General features: G+C 34.6%; 1 protein-coding gene across 1 annotated transcript; it reads left to right on the forward strand.

The window, feature by feature from the left end:
- Positions 1-13183: 13183 nt before the first annotated feature.
- Positions 13184-18642, forward strand: SCPL51 (serine carboxypeptidase-like 51). The gene is made up of 13 exons (XM_086229177.1): positions 13184-13550; positions 13694-13788; positions 13962-14069; positions 14206-14446; positions 14555-14598; positions 14705-14772; positions 14851-14956; positions 15067-15275; positions 15399-15468; positions 16074-16124; positions 16588-16640; positions 16727-16859; positions 18191-18642. Exons 1-13 carry the CDS (start codon positions 13412-13414, stop codon positions 18263-18265), a joined length of 1392 nt encoding a protein of 463 aa, XP_086085303.1. The 5' UTR covers positions 13184-13411; the 3' UTR covers positions 18266-18642.
- Positions 18643-18950: the final 308 nt, after the last annotated feature.

The following is an 18950-nucleotide window of genomic DNA, read 5'->3' on the forward strand; positions in this document are numbered from 1 at the left end:
ATTGTGTTTGGGGGTTACGAAATTGACAGTTTTGATTCTTGTTTGCGTCTCTTTGGAGAGGGAGAGGGTCGGCAAACCAAGTTTTCGGTCGCGTTTCAGCGGGGAAGCCTTTTCCATTTTATCAAAGGAAAAGTAGAAACTACGACATTCCTACATGGATTCCACATGCGATTAGGCTACGCGTGCCTTTCCAATGAGACTAATGCTATACCTTTTTTTTTTTTTTTTTTTTTTTTTTTTCTTTTTTCCGGAATTATATTCATAGTACCCTACTAAATACTCACTACCACACCTCAAAATTTTTCCTCTAAACTTCCATTTTTACCCTCAAATTAAATTAGGAAAAAAATAAAAACCAGACAATACCCACCACCTCTGGCCTTCCTCCCTCCCTATCCTTCCATCCAACTCCGTTTCCTCTATCCAACATTCCAAGGCCGACGACCCTCACTACTACAAAATGGGTTATTTTTGGCGGACAGTGCCGGTGGATTTGCTCTGCTCGCCAGAAATGCTTAAGAAGTCCTGGCGAAGCCTTCAGTCCTTACTATTTGATTTTACCATATCAAAATTAATTTTTGAAAGCTCAAAAGCCTCAAATGATATGAACAATACATGACTCAGCCTTTAATACTTTTTTTGCTATTTCTGTTACTGACAGAGACAAAGTAATAAGCTTTCAATCCCACAATCCTCTGGTGCATATATTCTCCTTCACTGCCATGTTATTTTTCAACTGGTGAAGGTAGTTCTTCTCCAAAAATCTCTATTTGCTCTCTGAGTGGAAAAGTTCTGTATACTGCTTGTTGTTGTGTTCTCTGTTCTCCTTTTGAAACTAGTTCATGGAGGAAGAACAATAGCTAAGACTGCAAGAGCCCAAGATGGATCAGAGGATTGGGGTTATGTTGAAGTCAGACCCAGTAAGCCATTCAGTCATAATTTATATATTTTGTAATTTATAGATCGAAAAGAAAGAAAAGCTTTCCAATTTATACGTACTGTATGAAGTGTGAACCAAATTTGCAGATTATGACTAAGATGGATCAGAGGATTGGGCTTTTGTTGTGAGAGTTGGGCCTTTTTAAGTGGCTGGGCTTAAGGTTCTGGGCTTTTTGCAAAAGAAAAACCTCTTGTTTCAATAGGTCAAGGAAAGTAAAATGAACAATGTTTGGTTCCATCCCCTAGCCAGCTAGCCTATCGGAGTAACTCATCCATCCCCTCTTGGAGGAACTCCTGCATTCCCATCTCACAAACTTATGTCATTTTTCGTCTTTTCATTCCAAATAAATAAATAAAATTAATTCATACATGGTATGAAAAGAAAAGAAGGGACAAATTTGTGAGATAGGAATGGAGGAGTTTCTCCGATAGGAGATGGAGCCAATCATTTTCCAAGTAAAATAGAAAGCCTACGCCCTTTCCCTTTAAGGATTTGCACAAATGGGCTTAGTTACCCACTCATAGTTGCTGCAGTTGGGCCATCTATGACCCAAATAATCAGGTCACTTTCGAGTTCAAACAACTAGTGAATAAACAAGTAGAAGATATGAATCCTATTTATAAATAAACTCTAAATAAAATTAATATATTTATACTTATTTATTTTTATTTAAATGTACATAAACCCCCACAAACCTCATGCATTGATTGTTTAGGGCAGTTGGAAACCTGAAACCTCGGATTATCAATCTTAAACCTCTACTAACAGTCTAACACAGCCATAGAAAAGTTTTTTAGCAGTTAAATTTCTAGTATAAAAATCGTAAGTTTTATTATTAAACTGAGGACGGAAAATTTTGAGAAAAACATATAGGGACAAAACTTTGGTTTTCAGTGACAAATTCGTTTGTCGCAAAGGCACTTTCTTGCCTGGTCCAATTTCTAATTGTCCACTTTTCTACTATCAACTTTTAGTTCTTCAATACACACAAAAAAAAAAAAAAAAAATTAATTTAGTTCAATTACAACAAAGTTTTATTTAGTTTTAAGTTTATTTATGAGTGTTGCTATTTGCACACTTATTTTCCTCTCACTACACATCTGCTCCTTCGTTTATTAAATTACAATTCTAACCCCTAACTCAAATGATCATAATACCCTCATTACACACCCCAAACCACCACCCACCACCACCACCTCCGATTCCAGACCCACCCCGACCCCACCATCGCTGGTGGTTCAAACCAACGGCCTCTCATTCTCTCTATTTTGTCTCCTCTCTCTCTCTCTCTCTCTCTCTCTCTCTCTCTCCTCGCTTCCTTTATTTATCTGGTTTCTCTCCTTTCTCCTTTTTCTCTCTCTCTTTTGTCCTTTTTTGTCCTCACACCGACCCTACCCTTAGCCACCCCCGCTGTCAGCAAGGTCACTGGCGGTTCAACCAGCCATTTCTCTTATCTCTCCTCTGTCTTTTTCCCTCTCTATCTATCTATCTATCTATCTCTCTCTCTTTCTCCTTTCTCAATTTCTCTTTATCTTCTATGTCCCTTCTCTTTTCAATCTGTTGTAGAGGTCGGCAACCTTGCTAGCCTTCAGATCGGCATCACCAATCAGTGTCACCAATCTGGAGGCCGGCAAGGTCGCCAGTCTCTGTAACAGTTCGGAAAGAGAAGGGATAGAGAAGATAGACATAAATGGAGAGATGAGATATAGAGGGAAAGAGACATAGGAGAGAAAGAAGGAGATAAGAGAGATTGGGAAAAAGATAAGGGGATAGAGAAAACGAGGCTGATAGAATTAGAGCATCTAACCCAAAACCAATTGGCAATGGGTGGAGAGGCCTAAGACTTATAAGCACATATGCTAAGCTCTAGTTTTTCAATGTAGGATATTACTCTACATTACTCTCAACACGCCTCCGCACGTGTGACGAGATTTTTGAGCCTTACACGTGAACAAATTGTATTGGGTGACGTGGGAGCACGTGTGACCGTTAGGCCTTACACGCGGATAAGCAAACTCTGATACGATGAAGAAATCTAAGCATCTAACCCAAAACCAATTGGCAATGGGTGGAGAAGCCCAAGACTTATAAGCACATATGCTAAGCTCTAGTCTTTCGATGTAGGATATTACTCTACATTACTCTCAACACGCCTCCGCACGTGTGACGAGATTTTTGAGCCTTACACGTGAACAAATTGTATTGGGTGACGTGGGAGCACGTGTGACCGTTGGGCCTTACACGCGGATAAGCAAGCTCTGATATGATGAAGAAATCTAAGCATCCATCCCAAAACCAATTGGCAATGGGTGGAGAGGCCCAAGACTTATAAGCACATATGCTAAGCTCTAGTTTTTCGATGTAGGATATTACTCTACATTACTCTCAACACGCCTCCGCACGTGTGACGATATTTTTTAGCCTTACACGTGAACAAATTCTATTGGGTGACGGAGGAGCACGTGTGACCGTTGGGCCTTACACGCGGATAAGCAAGCTCTGATACGATGAAGAAATCTAAGCATCCATCCCAAAACCAATTGGCAATGGGTGGAGAGGCCCAAGACTTATAAGCACATATGTTAAGCTCTAGTTTTCCGATATGTGACATTGTTCCACATTACTCTTAACACGGAGGACAACCCGCCGGCGCCGGACGGACGATGTGGTCGAGGTAGGGTGTGGTTGTGTGGTTGGTGGTTGGGTTTTGATCTTTTTTTTTTTTTTTGGTGTAATGAGGGTATTTTTATAAAATGAAGGGTGTGTAATGAGAAATTAGAAAAATTAAAAAGAAAAATGGGTGTGAATTAAGTGATAAAAGGGTGTATAGTGAGAGGAAAATAGGTGTGCAAATAACAACACTCTTATTTATTTATATAATACAATGTAAATAAACCAAATTGGTCTAGCGTAATGACCCAATAGCCTAGCCCAGTGATCCACATATAGTCTAAGCACAATAGTCTGGGTTGGGCCACCCTCTTTCATTTATGGGTGGGCCTAACTCAACCCGTCAACTTCTACGAAGCCCTCTCAAGTTAGGTTTAGGCCCAAAAAAGTCTCATAAGCAAAACCTCATTATCTATAACATTAAACAATGACATTTTTTCTTACACATTCATGTTTGGCATTGCTTTTAGAACTGTCAAAAGTGTTTTTAAATAAATAAAAGCATTTTTTATAGCATTTGGTAATGACCCATTTGGCACTGCTTCTTAGAAGCGCTTTTACGGGAAGCACATATAAATTTTTATAAAAATTGTAAGTTGTTTATGCAAAAGCACTTGAAAGTGCTCATGAGGAAGCATTTACAGGTGCTTCTCAAAAAACCCCTTAAAAACGCTTTTATAACTTTAAAACACTTTTATTTATTTTTTTCAAACGCTACCAAAAAACACTTTTACTAATCTGAAAACGCTTTTGACAGTTCTAAAAGCAGTGCCAAAAGTGTTCTTAATTATAGAAATGCTTTAAGTGGTTTTTTGAGAAGCACATGACAGAATGAGGAAGCATGTACTATACCTTACTTTTGCAGGAAGCACTTAAAATTTTAGGGAAAAAAAAAAATTTCGGCCTTTATATTTTACCCTAAAAACATATTTGGTCAATGTGGTTTCAAAGCTTTGCATTTAGTCCCTATGTTTATATTGTTATCAATCTTATGACATGTTGTGCACAACATGAAAACTTTTCTCAAATCAAAACTAATGACTTGCCTAAACTCTTGAGTTTTACTCAAGAATGACCGAAAATCTCAAACTTAAAGTTCAAACCCTATTAATTTTGTGAACCTCAATCTCTTTAGCAAATAAATACAAAAAATGAAAATTGAAACTATTTTTAGAAAACTCTGGAGATGGTCTTTCAGTCCCCCAATAAATTATTCTGGAAAACGAATGAATAATTTATTCCTAAATTGAAAATATGAGTTTTGTTAAAATTGTCCCAAGATGGCAAACAACATAAACACATGGACCAAATGTAGATTTTTAAAACCGTATGGGCCAAATCTATTTATGTTAATAATTATAAACCTCCTAGTTAGAGATAAAATCTTTCATAACCTCCACCCAAAATCTACCTCTCCTATAACCCCCAATCTTATACTTAATATTTTCCTAAATCCCCTAGTCAACTAATACCCAGTCAAGTTTGACTCCCCATCTTTTAATTTTTCAGTTTTACCCTTTTTTTATTTTCATTTTCAATTTATGGGTGCTCTCTCTCTCTCTCTCTCTCTCTCTCTCCCATCAGGTGCCTCTCTTCCCCTCTGCGTTCTCTCTCTCCCCGCTGCTGTCGCCGGCGCGTGCGCCACCGTCTGGCGACGGTTGCCGGCGAGACCGGTCGCATCACACTCGCCTCTCCTTCCTCTTCCTCTCCTTGCCCTCCACTCTCCACGAAACATAACATCGACGCCGGATCGGTCTAGGTAAACCCGAGCTCCCTCACCGGCGATCCATCAATTCCGGCGACGACGAGGTGTCGGACTGGTTGGGTTCTTCTCGCCTCTTCCTCCTCTATCTATCCATGGCCTTTTCTTTCCCATAAAATCCACAGAAACCCAAATACAGCCTGAAGTCCGATCGTCATCTCCGGCGGTGACTTCGAGATTCCGGCGACGTCGCAGCCGCTCTCCACTTCCAGAAGCTTCCTCTCGACGTGGTGAGTGTGATGGTGGTCTCTGATTCTCCAACTGACCACCGTGGACGGCGAATCGACGCTGAGAAAGTCTAAGACTTATCGCCGTCGTTGCCGGCGATTCCGGCGGCGGATTGAAGTGGTTCCGGTCTCATTCTTCTCCCTTTGACAGTCTATCTCTACTGGTATACAAATTTTGGTTCAATTGCATTGAATTTCAAAAGCCCTAATTTGAAAACCCTAATTTGAAATTGATTTGTGAATCTGTCTGTGAAATGTATAATTTGTGAATCTGTTTTACTTGAATTTGTTATAAATCAGATAGAAATGTGGTTTTTAATTGATTTATAAGTATATACAAATTTACTTCATTTATTGATTAAACAGTTTCAGTTCGTGAAACATGAATTTTGAATGAAATTATGGTTCTGAAATATGATGAATCAAATTTGCAGGTAGAAACAGATCGAGGCAGTGGCGGCTGTCGTGTACTCGTCGCGCGTGAGGTGATCGGACGACGTTGTATTGTTGGCTACTCCTCTCATCTCAATGACTTGTTGTATTGTTGGTTTTTTTTTTTGATAAGGTTGCTGTGTTCTTTTTAGTGAAACGGAATTCAGTAAAGGTGTAACTGTTTTAGTGAAGTGTAATTGTTTTAGTAAAGGTGTAATTATTTTTTAATTAAGGTGTAATTGCATTTTAGTCGAGGTGTAATTGTTTCATCACTTAATTCAGTTTCAGTAAGTGAATTTATAACTGAATTCTTCAATTTAGTGTAACTGAATTTCTGAAATTCAGTTTCAGTGTAATTGAATTCTTGAAATTCAGTTTCAGTGTAACTGAATTTTTGAAATTCAGTTTTAGTGTAATGAAATTCAATTTCAGTGTTTGATTTTAGTTTTAGTGAAATATTGAGTTTTAGCAAAAACTTCAATTCCAAAAAAAAAAAAAAAATAGTTTCACCAAAATACAGTTACAGTGACGTCAGCATGTGTCAGCATACGTCAGCATGCGTCAGAAGGGTAATTTAGGATTATAAGTTTTAGGGGATTTTGAAAGAGTTTCTAAATTAGTGGGGGTTTAGACAAATTTTTTTAGTGGATAGGGTGTTTAAAATTAGGCACTAAATCTATTTTCGGGATAAATTAAACACTGAAACCAAAATCATTATTTTCCCTAAAATTTTAATAACATCTTCTCTAAATTTCACTGACCCAACCCAACTCCTTCTCTTACACGCGCTTATCAGCACACCACCCTATATATACGTATAAATCAATTGAGAAAAATTTAGGGAGAGAATAAGAGGATTAAGCAATCAAGAGAATCAAATGAAGAGATGTGTAGCTAGTAGCTAGCTACTATATATAAATAGTGCATTGTATGTTGATTAAGTTGACTAATATGACAACCCCTTGCCGTGAATGTGGGGAGATAAATTCGTTTACCATTAATTAGTACTAAAAACTCTCAAATTAAAATTATCTTGAATATATAGTTGAAAATTGAAAGCTTTGTCTCCTTAATTGTACCATTCAATATGCAAGCTTGGCTCTTTATACCCTACTTGATCAAATTATAGATACTGTGCTGGCAACGCCTAGAAATGTGGGGCATTGTCACATACTCACATATGAGAAATTGAGAATATGTGCTGGCAATGCCTAGATTAATCTGATAATTAATACTCTTATTATTGTACGTACGTGATTGATAGATCTCTTATATATACAATATGTCATGATAACAATTTGTTGAGCATGCCTAGTTAAAATTTCACTCGATCACCTTGTGTTGTCCCAGAGAATAATGCATATTATTATATTATATGCATTATGCATATTGGCCTAGAGGCTCATTACAGTGAATTAAGTTCACATTAGCTGTCCCTGTGTGGACAGCTTAACGTGGAGTCCATCAAAAGGCTATTTCCATTTTCCATATCATAATGATGTATACTCCATTATTTATAGGGCTTTAGTGGGACCATGTGTGATGTGTCTTTTCAACAACATGATATATACAAGCATCCTTGTTTTTTTTTTGGGCCATTATATATAAGCATATATCCTTAGTTTGAATTGGAAGTTTCTGTCGTTAAGTTGTTAGCTCGATTGGCATTATCTCTAGCGTTTTCTCTCTTCTTTTCCTTGTAATTTCAGGGAAATTAATCCTCAGAAAGAAAACATCATTCCTCACTTTCGCAATAGTTGCATCAGGAACAACTTTTGTATGTATAGTGCCTAATTTTAAACCCCCAAGTTGTAAAAATTTACATCCGTCACCCACCTTTTAGAAACTCTCCCAAAATCCCCTAGCACTTGCATTTCCTTTTCTACCCTGCTATCGGCCCACACATTAGCTGACGCAAGCCCACTACCTCTGCTCTTGAGCTCACACTAAGCAACTACCAACCTTACATTAATTTTCTTATTATTTTTAAATTTTTTAACGGCAATGATGCCTGCTACAGTACTACCTTAAGTTGAGTAAAAAAATTGCTTTTGACTTCAACTGGGGATTGAACCCGAGACCACCAGAGGCATTTAACAGTCACCCTACAATGGAGGTTTGTGACTTGTGTGTTAATATAGATAATTAATGATATTTATAAACATTTTAACATAGTTGAAATCTTTCTTATTTCAATGTTTAATTTTATAAATTAAGTCTAATTACTTTTTTTTGCAAAGTTAGTGTAATTTTTTTGCATTTTAATTGAGTAATTTTTTTTATTGAAAATTTAGTATAACTGTTTTTAATTTTTCAATGATCGATTTTCAGTTTCAATGATCGATTTTCAGTTTCAGTGACCGATTCACTTTCAGTCATTTTTTTTTTTCAGTTTCAATTATCGATTTTTCAGTTTTAGTGATCATTTTTTCAGTTTTAGATATTACTTTTTCAGTTTTAGTGATCATTTTTTTAGTTTCAGTTATAGATTTTCAACTTCAGTTATCGTTTTTCCAGTTTCAGTGATCAGTTCAATTTCAATTTCAGTTATCAATTTTTCAGTTTAAGTGATCATATTTTTTAGTTTCAGTTATCGATTTTTCAGTTTTAGTGATCATTTTTTCAGTTTCAGTTATAGTTTTTTCAGTTTCAGTAATCGATTTAGTTTCAGTAATCGATTCAATTTCAGTAATTGATTTTTTAGTTTTAGTGATCGATTTTTTTTTTTTTTCAGCTTTAGTGATCGTTTTTTCAGTTTCAATTATCAATTTTTAGTTTCATTGATCGCTTCCGCTGGCCCGTCCCATTGACACACTAGCATAGTCCGCTACTTCTTGAGCCACTACTTGCCACACAGGCTCTACTATATAACAAGCCTTTATGTGCAAAAAATTATAAGAATTTGCACACAAAGTGACTCGAACTCAAGTCAAGCACATACAAAAAATAGTTACACTACTTTGTAATAAAAATAAATAATTACACTATTTTGCAATAAAAAAATAGTTACACTAATTTGCAATAAAAATAGACAAATTAAAATTAGAAATTAAATATCTATACAATTGTATAAATATAGTTAATTCTATTACACTTACACAAGTTGCAACTTGGTTGAGTTGGTTGTGCTTCCCATATGTACAAGGTCTAGTGTTCAAACATTGATTTGTTCATTTTTCACCCAACTTGTTTTTTCAATTTTTTAGATATGGGATGGAGATGGCGCTAGACCAAGCTGCACTAGCTGGGCGATGTCAACGATGCATGTGCACATATGCAGTAATTGGAAAGGGACACAACTGGAATTATAACAAAAATAAAAGTGTGGATCATGCAGCTAGCTAGGCAATGTCAGCGAGTAAATCATGCAGCTGAGTGATGTCAGCAGCTTGGCGATGTCAGCGAGTAAATCATGCAGCTGGGTGATGTCAACAGCTAGGATGTCAGTAGCTGGGTGATGTCAACGAGTGGATCATGCAGCTGGGTGAGGGGCACAACTGGAATTATAACAAAAATAAAAGTGTAGATCATGCAGCTGGGCGATGTCGGCGAGTGAATCATGCAACTGGGTGATGTCGGCGATGTGCACATGCATGTGCAGTAATTGGGAAGGGGAACAACTAGAATTATAACAAAAATGAAAGTCAACAGTAGCTATATATCCATTGACTAGGGGGTTTAGACAAAAATTTAAGTAAAATAGGGGGTTATGAATTAACTATTTTTGTAGGAGGTTATGAATTAACTAAAATAGAATTAGGGGGTTTATATATAATTATTTACTATTAATATATAACTAATAGATACAATATTAATTTTTTGTGCAATCACAAAACGGTGAATTAGTCCATGGAGAATGAGTTGGCCAGAAGGTTTTCCAAATTGACTCCCTCAAAATTTCCTTGACTTGGCAGGAAATTTAATTTGTTCACTTCTCCCTTAATATTCCTTCTGAAGGCAACTTGAATGTGCTTGATAGATCCATTTACCTAAAGTAGTAGCTACTTGGTCTGAAAGTCCCATGTATATGTGGCCCCCAAATTCTGTGGTGGTTGCATAGGGATGTTTCACCATCGATCCATTTTTCTTTGAGTGGAAACTAGCTAGCTTTGATAATAAAACTATCTTGTACCACCCAGCATTTCTATACAAAACCTGGAGTGACATACATATATCAGAATTTAATGTCACATGCTTATATCTAGACTTGGATAATGCACAGTTCATACAACTTCTCTTCTGTTTTTTTTTTTTTTTTTTTTTTTTTTCAGGGGATTAATTAAAAATATTGTTGCATGGGAGGCCACTAAAGCAAGATGGGGTTATACCTAGGGTTGCTGCATGTCAAATGCCAGTCCTACCCATACATAGATGTGTGGTGCAAAATGTGAGAATGAAATTCACCAATATATATTATCCAATGGAGAAACCATACACATATATATATATATATATTGATATGGAGTGAGTTAAAACCAGTAGATTAATTGGGTGGCTAGGATTATTTAAAATGTATGCAAGAAACTGTACATATTTTAAGACAGAGAAGCTAATTAAATCCATTAAAAACATTAAATTGGTGCATTTCCATACAAAATCGATGTTACTATTGAGAGTTGAGACTTCCCAATTTTAAACATGTCACCATTTTTACAATTAGTTTGCAGCTATATCCAGCTACAAGCCTACAAGCCAAATTGAATTTGTTTTAAGTTTTTGGCAGTAAGTTGATGATTTGCAAAGTTGGGGAAGGTGTTGCTTGTAAGTTTAATTGGGTAATAAGAAGTCCTTGTTATTCATAGGCAACAATGACGTGCAAGCTATGGCAAGGACAACGTCACATGGATTTCACCGTCTAGTGATGCCCTATAATCTATCCTACCCTTAAAAAAGATTACAAAAAAACAAAACCCATATGATAATTAATGACCATCCCTTAAATATGCAAACAAAGTTTTATTTATTTATTTACTTTTATTATAGCAACCAGAGCTTTATGTTGGTAAGACTTTGTGATGACCAAATTAAACGTGTGTGCGCTAAAAGTTTCCTTTTATTAAGAAAGAAACAAAAGTCCCAAACATTTTCAATCAAATAAACACATGTCCCCGACTTTTAATTCCCCAAGTTTTACCATGATAGTCAAATCGATGATAATTAGGTTGACAAGTGGATTTTCTTTTTTTCTTTTTTCCCCAATTCTTTTATTCAACTTTTATTTCTCAACTTACTTGGCATTAACTCATTTGACATGATTTTTTTTTTTTTTTTTGTAAAATCTGATGTATGAATATAATAGAAATTGAGAAATAATTGTTGAAAAAAAGAGCCGGGGCAAATAACTTTTTCCTTCACCTAATTAAGGATCTCGACTTGCTTAATTTGCAAGACCAAAATATCTTGTTTACCATTTCCTTATAGCATGACCTTCCATGTGGCTCAAAGTAGAAGGTTTGTACATATATGTGCCATGGGTCCTCTGACATATTTCATTGGATAATAGCAGTATATATAATGACTCAATGAGAAAAGTCTAAAGATTTATATATTGAGATTTTATATAAATTTATTTTCCTAGACTTTTAGCAACATCACATCAAACTGTGTAAAATATATGTGGAGTGAGCTATCCAATTGATGATCACACTGCTCCTTTTTAAAAAAGAGGTCTAACAAATTCAAATTCTCCTAATTCCTCGAACATCATAGCTGAAAAAAAAAAAAAAAAAAAGCAGTGTTTTTCTCTCATTTTCTGATTTTCATTTTCTATTTAGAAGTTCTTAGTTATGTCATGATTTTTTATATAAAACAAATTAAAGTAAATTAGCAAAAAGCCACAAAAAATTTTAAGTTTCACTTATAAACTCATGTAAAAGATATATTCATTTTTAAGTCACAAGAAATGGCTTAAAACTAAATTTTTTTTCTAATACCGTATGTAACTCTCACAGATTTATACTTTATTTTGTTATGATACAATATATAAAGAGTTATACTTTATTTTGTTACAATGCATATGTAACTATTGTAAAGTTACACTATATAATTTTGTAAAATTACACTTTGTTGAATGATATAATATTGTTTTAAGGTTTATGCATTTAGAGTTTATGTTTTATGACTTCATATTTAAGATTTTAGGGCTTTATCTCTAAATTTTAAAGACTATACCATAAAACCTAAGCTCTCAAAAGAATTAAACTAAAAAAAATTAAACTAAAACTTGGGTATGCTTGAATACATCAATTACTTGAGTATGCTTGAGTTTGAATAGTATTTAATGTTCCATACTTGATATTTCTTGAATTGTGACTTAAAAATATTTTTTATAACTTAAAAAATAAATAGATTAGAAGTTTTGGATCTATGACTAAAAAAGGTTTTATATTATAGCTTATTAATAAAGAACTCAGGTACTTATTCCATTGGACCATTACATTGCCCCAATGATTGCGATAGGTCCCAATTGCATTTCCTTTACTCTCTTTCCATTCCATTTGTATTTCGATTACATTCCATTCCAATGTTCATTCCAACAATCACGCACTACATTTGTAGCTGTAATATATTTGACTGACCGAAGAGTATTTACTATTAATTTACTTCAGCTCTTATCGTGCAATTAATATTCTGCTAAAAAAATGGTTGATTTCATATCTTAAAATGGTCTATGGTCTAATTGAACTTTTTTGTATTTTGTTTTCATTCTTTTGATAGACAGTTTTAGAATTCATTTAAGGGGAGAAGAATTACAGCAATATCATCTTCTAGAAAAGAGTCCATCCAGACAACTTCTTCCATTTGAACAGGACACCAAGGTTTATACTGATCACGTGTTAGAAAACAGAATCTACATTAATGTCATAATAATAACAAAAACAGAAAGAAAGAAAGGATCACACTCACACATGCTATAATTTTTTTTATGAGACATCTTATAAAATTAATATTCTACAAAAGAGTATTTACCATTTACTTTACCTCTTTAATATAACTAATATTATACTAAAATAAATACAAAGTTATTTTCATTATAAGAAAGAAGAATACGTAGTTGATTTATTAGTATCAATGTATGGTCTGGCTGAAATTAAAAGCAGGAAACCACCATATATAAATGTGACTTGCTATTAAAGAATATACTATTTGATTTTTCCATATCAAAATTAATTTTTGAAAGCTAAAAAGCCTAGCTCAAATGATATGAACAATTCATGACTCGGCCTTTACTACTTTTTTTGTTATTTCTGTTACAGACAGAGACAAAGTAATAAGCTTTCAATCCCACAATCCTCTGGTGCATATATTCTCCTTCACTGCCATGTTATTTTCCAACTGGTGAAGGTAGTTCTTCTCCAAAAATCTCTATTTGCTCTCTGAATGGAAAAGTTCTGTATACTTGTTCTTGTTTTCTCTGTTCTCCTTTTGAAACCAGTTGTTCATGGAGGAAGAACAATTACTAAGACTGCAAGAGCTCAAGATGGATCAGAGGACTGGGGTTATGTTGAAGTCAGACCCAGTAAGCCATTCAGTCATAATTCTTATTCTTTCTGTTTTGCTTCTTTTGGTATTGAGATTTAAAGCAGAAATTTGATGTAAATGTGGTGGTCATGGTCTCATGGATTGTGATTTGTTGGTTCTTTTTTTTGTTCTTTTGCACAGAAGCCCACATATTCTGGTGGCTTTACAGAAGTCCCTACAGAGTTGAGGATCCCTCTAAGCCTTGGCCAATCATTCTCTGGCTGCAGGGTGGACCTGTGAGTACAATTATCAAATGAATCAAATCAATGAATGTGAATAACCCAGAAACTTAATTGTACCATTTTGTTATAGAACATCTGGTTGTGAAAATTTCATGCTGCATACATGAACGGCAGATATATTTTTTAATCTTTTTCATTTATTCATTCATTGTTTCCCACAAAACTAGGGAGCTTCAGGAGTTGGGATTGGGAATTTTGAAGAGGTTGGGCCATTGGACACCAATTTGAACCCAAGGAATTCAACATGGTTGCAAAAAGCAGATCTTCTGTTTGTTGTAAGTCAGACATAGATGAGAGAGAGAGAGAGAGAGAGAGAGAGAGAGAGAGAGAGACTCTGCTTTCAGAACCAATCAGATTTCAATTGCTTGGATTTTGTTTCTTGTGCTCATTTAATTTCTTGGGATAATTTAGGACAACCCAGTTGGGACTGGATTCAGTTTTGTGGAGGACACTTCTCTGTTTGTGAAAACTGATGTGGAGGCAGCCACTGACTTGACCACATTGTTGGAGGAGCTTTTCAACAGGAATGAGAGCCTCCAAAAGAGTCCTCTGTATATTGTGGCAGAGTCCTATGGAGGCAAATTTGCAGTCACTCTTGGACTATCAGCTCTCAGAGCCATTGAAGAAGGAAAACTCAAGCTTAAACTTGGAGGTAATTAATCAATTAATTAACCAGTTTCAAATCAATAATAAAACTTGGTCCAATGGACAATACCCAGATCCTAAAATATGTGATTCTGAATTTTGGTTGTGTTTGTAGGAGTGGCATTGGGAGACAGTTGGATCTCTCCTGAAGATTTTGTGGTACTTTGCCTAATTCAACTGCTTTGAGTTTGACCCAATAATCTATTTCCGGCATTGTTCACTGTTCAACTTCAAATCTTGCATTAATATTATTATGATTTTGCAGCTTTCATGGGGTCCTCTTCTCAAAGATGTTTCAAGGCTTGATGGCAATGGATTGCAGAAATCAAACAGGTCTATTGATTTTGTCAAATTTTACACGTAATGTGTCATCAGATTTCAGATGTCTAACAAACCCATTTCAGGAAACAGTGTGGCTCAGAAGATTAAGCAGCAGATTCAGGAGGGTAACTTTGTGGATGCAACCAATTCATGGAGTGAACTTGAGCAAGTCGTTAGCTCTGGCAGCAATGGCGTGGTATTTTTTTTTTTTTCTTTAACCACTATATTTTGGTTTAAATTATTTGTGAATTCAATTACAAAAAACTCCGAGTTTATGATGTTGATTATAGTTTGGGGCCTTTGCAGGACTTTTATAACTTTCTATTGGACTCAGGAATGGACCCAGTGTCATCCTTAACAGCCATTGAATTATCAGAAAGGATTGCACTTAAGAAATACTCAAGATATCTCAGTTCCTTGAGGGCTTCAGCACCAGCAGGTGGTGATGGTGATCTTGGTACTTTGTTGAATGGTGTCATTAAAAAGAAGCTTAAGATTATCCCACAAAATGTGACGTGAGTATATTATTATTATTATTATTATTATTATTATTACCATTTTCACTCTAAGAAAATGTCTCCTTGGAAATCATTTGAATTTGCGAATTAATGATGTGTATATGTTTTTTGTGTTTATAGATGGGGAGGGCAGTCCGATTCTGTTTTCACAGCAATGATGGGAGACTTTATGAAACCAAGGATTGATGAGGTAGTAATGAAATTCATACTTTTTGGGAAAAATTCTAATAATTTTGTCCCATGTGCAAATTAAAGAATCCCTTATAATATAATCTATTTATAAAAAAATTAATTATTATATATGATAAGTCTCACATGCATGTTACCAGATAATTAAGGAGAAAAATATAGTGTAATTCCTATAATACTCTATGTCTCTAATTTTGAACTGAACATGCATATGTGTTTTAATAGAAAATGAGGTCCTCCCAAAACAAAGGGAGCGTCAAAGATTCTTGAATTTATTTTCATGACTTTTGTCTTGTAGGCATATATCCCATATGGAGAAACCAAAGTTTGAAAAGAAACTTCTCTTCGTCGATCAAAGATTCTTCTTTTTGTTCACCAACAAAATTAACAAGATTCTTTTTTTTTTTTTTTTTCTCTTTTATTGGTCAATTTTTTCTAATTCCGACTGTCTTATTTGCAACGAAATCATATTTGTCCGGCCTAGCACTCAACATACTCTACGGTATTTCTTATATATTTATGAGAATCATATTTTGAATTTTTTTTTTTTCTCTTTACTCTTCATATAGGTTGATAAACCTTTTTTTTTTTTTTTTACTTGAGCAGGTTGATGAACTCCTTGCTAAAGGAGTGAATGTCACAATATACAATGGGCAAGTAAGATTTCTCGAATCCTTTTGGACAATAACTTCATGATAAACTACTATTGCATGAGCACTAGAAAATGGGATTGATTCCTTCTATAATACCCTAACTTAATTACATATAATCTCTTTGATCGGCTCTGGGATTTAGAATCGAACCGGAAGAAATGTTAACGTTAATTGACAATCATTGATTAGTATGTATTTCTATACATGAGAAATTGACACACACAAATTCAGATACTTTACAATTGTTGATTAATGTATATTGCAACGAGAAATAACTCATTCATAACTACTGAGGGTTGGACCCTTACTTTCATATATTCTCTCTGAGTACTAGATCGTGTAAAAAAATGTTTTTGACAATTTTACATCAACTATTTATAGTTTAATTATAACTATGATGTGGGTATCATTTATTTTTTGCAAAGTACGTTTTACTATAATGACATAATTTTGTTTTGTAATTATAGGTTGATCTCATATGTGCAACCAAGGGGACTGAAGCATGGGTTGAAAAGCTCAAGTAAAACTCTCTCTCTCTCTCTCTCTCTCTCTCCGGTTGGTGCATGTGTGTTAGTGTTACCTATTGACTTTCTATATATTCTTTAGGTGGGAAGGACTCCAAAATTTTTTGAGCATGCGTAGAACCCCTCTCTACTGTGAGAAGGATAAGTATACCAAAGGCTTCACCAGGTCTTACAAAAACCTACACTTTTATTGGATTCTTGGAGCAGGACACTTTGTAAGTTAAAACTCAAAACTACCCTACCCACCAGCACAACACATAACAATAATTTTTTTCTGTCTTATCCGTTCACTCTGCTTGTCATGTCTTATCATTGCTACTTATTATGACCATCATAACATCATAATCACACTTTGCCCAAAAAAGCCTGAGATTTGAATTCTCTATAATAAAGATGAGATAAATATCAATAAACCAATACGCATTATTAGCATAACAAATATATAAATCTAAGGGGTCATGGTTAAGATAGATCGATGTCGTCTTCATAATCATGTTACTTTTGGATCTTTTATTTTAGATCAATTAAAAAGACATGACATGGCACATGTGCATGTGTCCAAACTTTTTCTTAAAACAGTAAATATTCCTTCTATATATATATGAAGCAAATTTGAGTGTATAAATGTGGCAAATTGATTTGGCCATGTGCAGTAAGCATTTGAGTGAAATAAATGATCGATATATGAGGGCCGGAGACAAGGAGAGAGGGATTCATTATTAATGTTGAGTACTATGCAAGAGCACTGTCTTGCGAGAATACCTATATAATATTCAAGTTTTCTTTTGAAATAAAACGAAACGAAAATTTCTAGGAAAAATAAAAAAATTATGTCCTTAGAAGTTAATAAGCTATTCGTTTTTTCATGAGAAAGACCACTACCCTCATCTTGACTTGTCTCAATTCATATCTCACCCTCGTAACATATGTAAAAAGGGTTTAGTTTTCTCATTTATTAACATATATGAGACTTGAATGAATTAAAATAAGGTGAATTAATATGCAAGTCGATATGTGAATCTTGATCTCATGTTCACATCCCATATCACTCGATTCGATCTCAACTATGCACAACTTAGACATAGTCTAGAATATGATAGCTCTTAAATACCTTTTTGAAGTTGATTTTCTAATGAACCTATGCAAATTGTTATTATAGAAATAATTAAGAACACACTCCAAAGCAGCAACTGCTTTAAGTCAAGCTTTGGTAGATATATGTGGGACAGGCCCTTCTATACACACACACACACACATATATATATATATATATATCTTCCATATATGCATACAAATGACAGTGACAGTAACTTAATACTTGAGAGTGATCCACCATATCCATGCACATTACATTAATTAGGAAATACTACTGACTGTACGTCCAAGCAATCAGAGAAGACTTTCCGACAAGTCAGTAGTTGCACCACTCGTGTGTAGAAGGCAAGACAAAGTGTGACAGTCTCTGATCTGCGCAGAGAGCTTTTTCTAAGATAAAGTGTAATTAATTTATACTCATTTACTTGGTGGTCATTTCATTTTTTTACAGGTGCCTGTTGATCAACCCTGCATTGCATTAAACATGGTGGGTGACATTACACAATCACCTGCTGCTTCTAAGTAGAAAAAAAAAAAAAAAAAAAAACATAATAATATATATGACAGAGAAGAGACACAGTGTCACAGTGTATAGTACTGTACAGTGTAGCAGTGCAACAAAATAAGCAAACAAGAAAAAGGATTGGTGAAAAGGAAGGTACAGACCCAGAGAGACAGAGTCAAAAAGCAAACTAATAACATGACACAATTCACAAGCAATGATACAAGGGAAAGCTGCAATGTGCAGGCGTTGAAGATTTATTTTTACTTTTCTGAAGAGGGTGGTGCAGTTTTTTATTTTTTTATTTTTTCGCTTTTTTAATTGGTATTTGTTTGAAGATTACTATGATTAGCTAGTTGTTTGACTTTTTTTTTTTTTTTAATAATAAGATTAGTGGTTTGATTTTTTTTTTTTTTTTTAATAAGATTGGTTGTTTGAGTTTAATGTCATTAACCTTTTGATTCTAACTTCTACGTTGGATAATTTTTCAGCAGATGCTTTCAAAGCTTAAACATGAAATAGATCTTAAGTTCAATTTCTATTTATAAAAACAAACAAAATCCAATTTTTTTAAGAGAGGTAGTCCAAAATCCACATATTCACATTGTGCAGTAACAGTTTATCATGATTCCTGACAAGAGGGAGCAAAAAAATTGGAGAATAACTTGTGTGCCTGTTAATAGGGCAGGTTTGTGTAATGGTAGTGAGA

Source organism: Dryas octopetala, chromosome 1 (genome assembly GCF_963921425.1).
Source record: "Dryas octopetala chromosome 1, drDryOcto1.1, whole genome shotgun sequence".
Classification (NCBI taxonomy): domain Eukaryota; kingdom Viridiplantae; phylum Streptophyta; class Magnoliopsida; order Rosales; family Rosaceae; genus Dryas; species Dryas octopetala.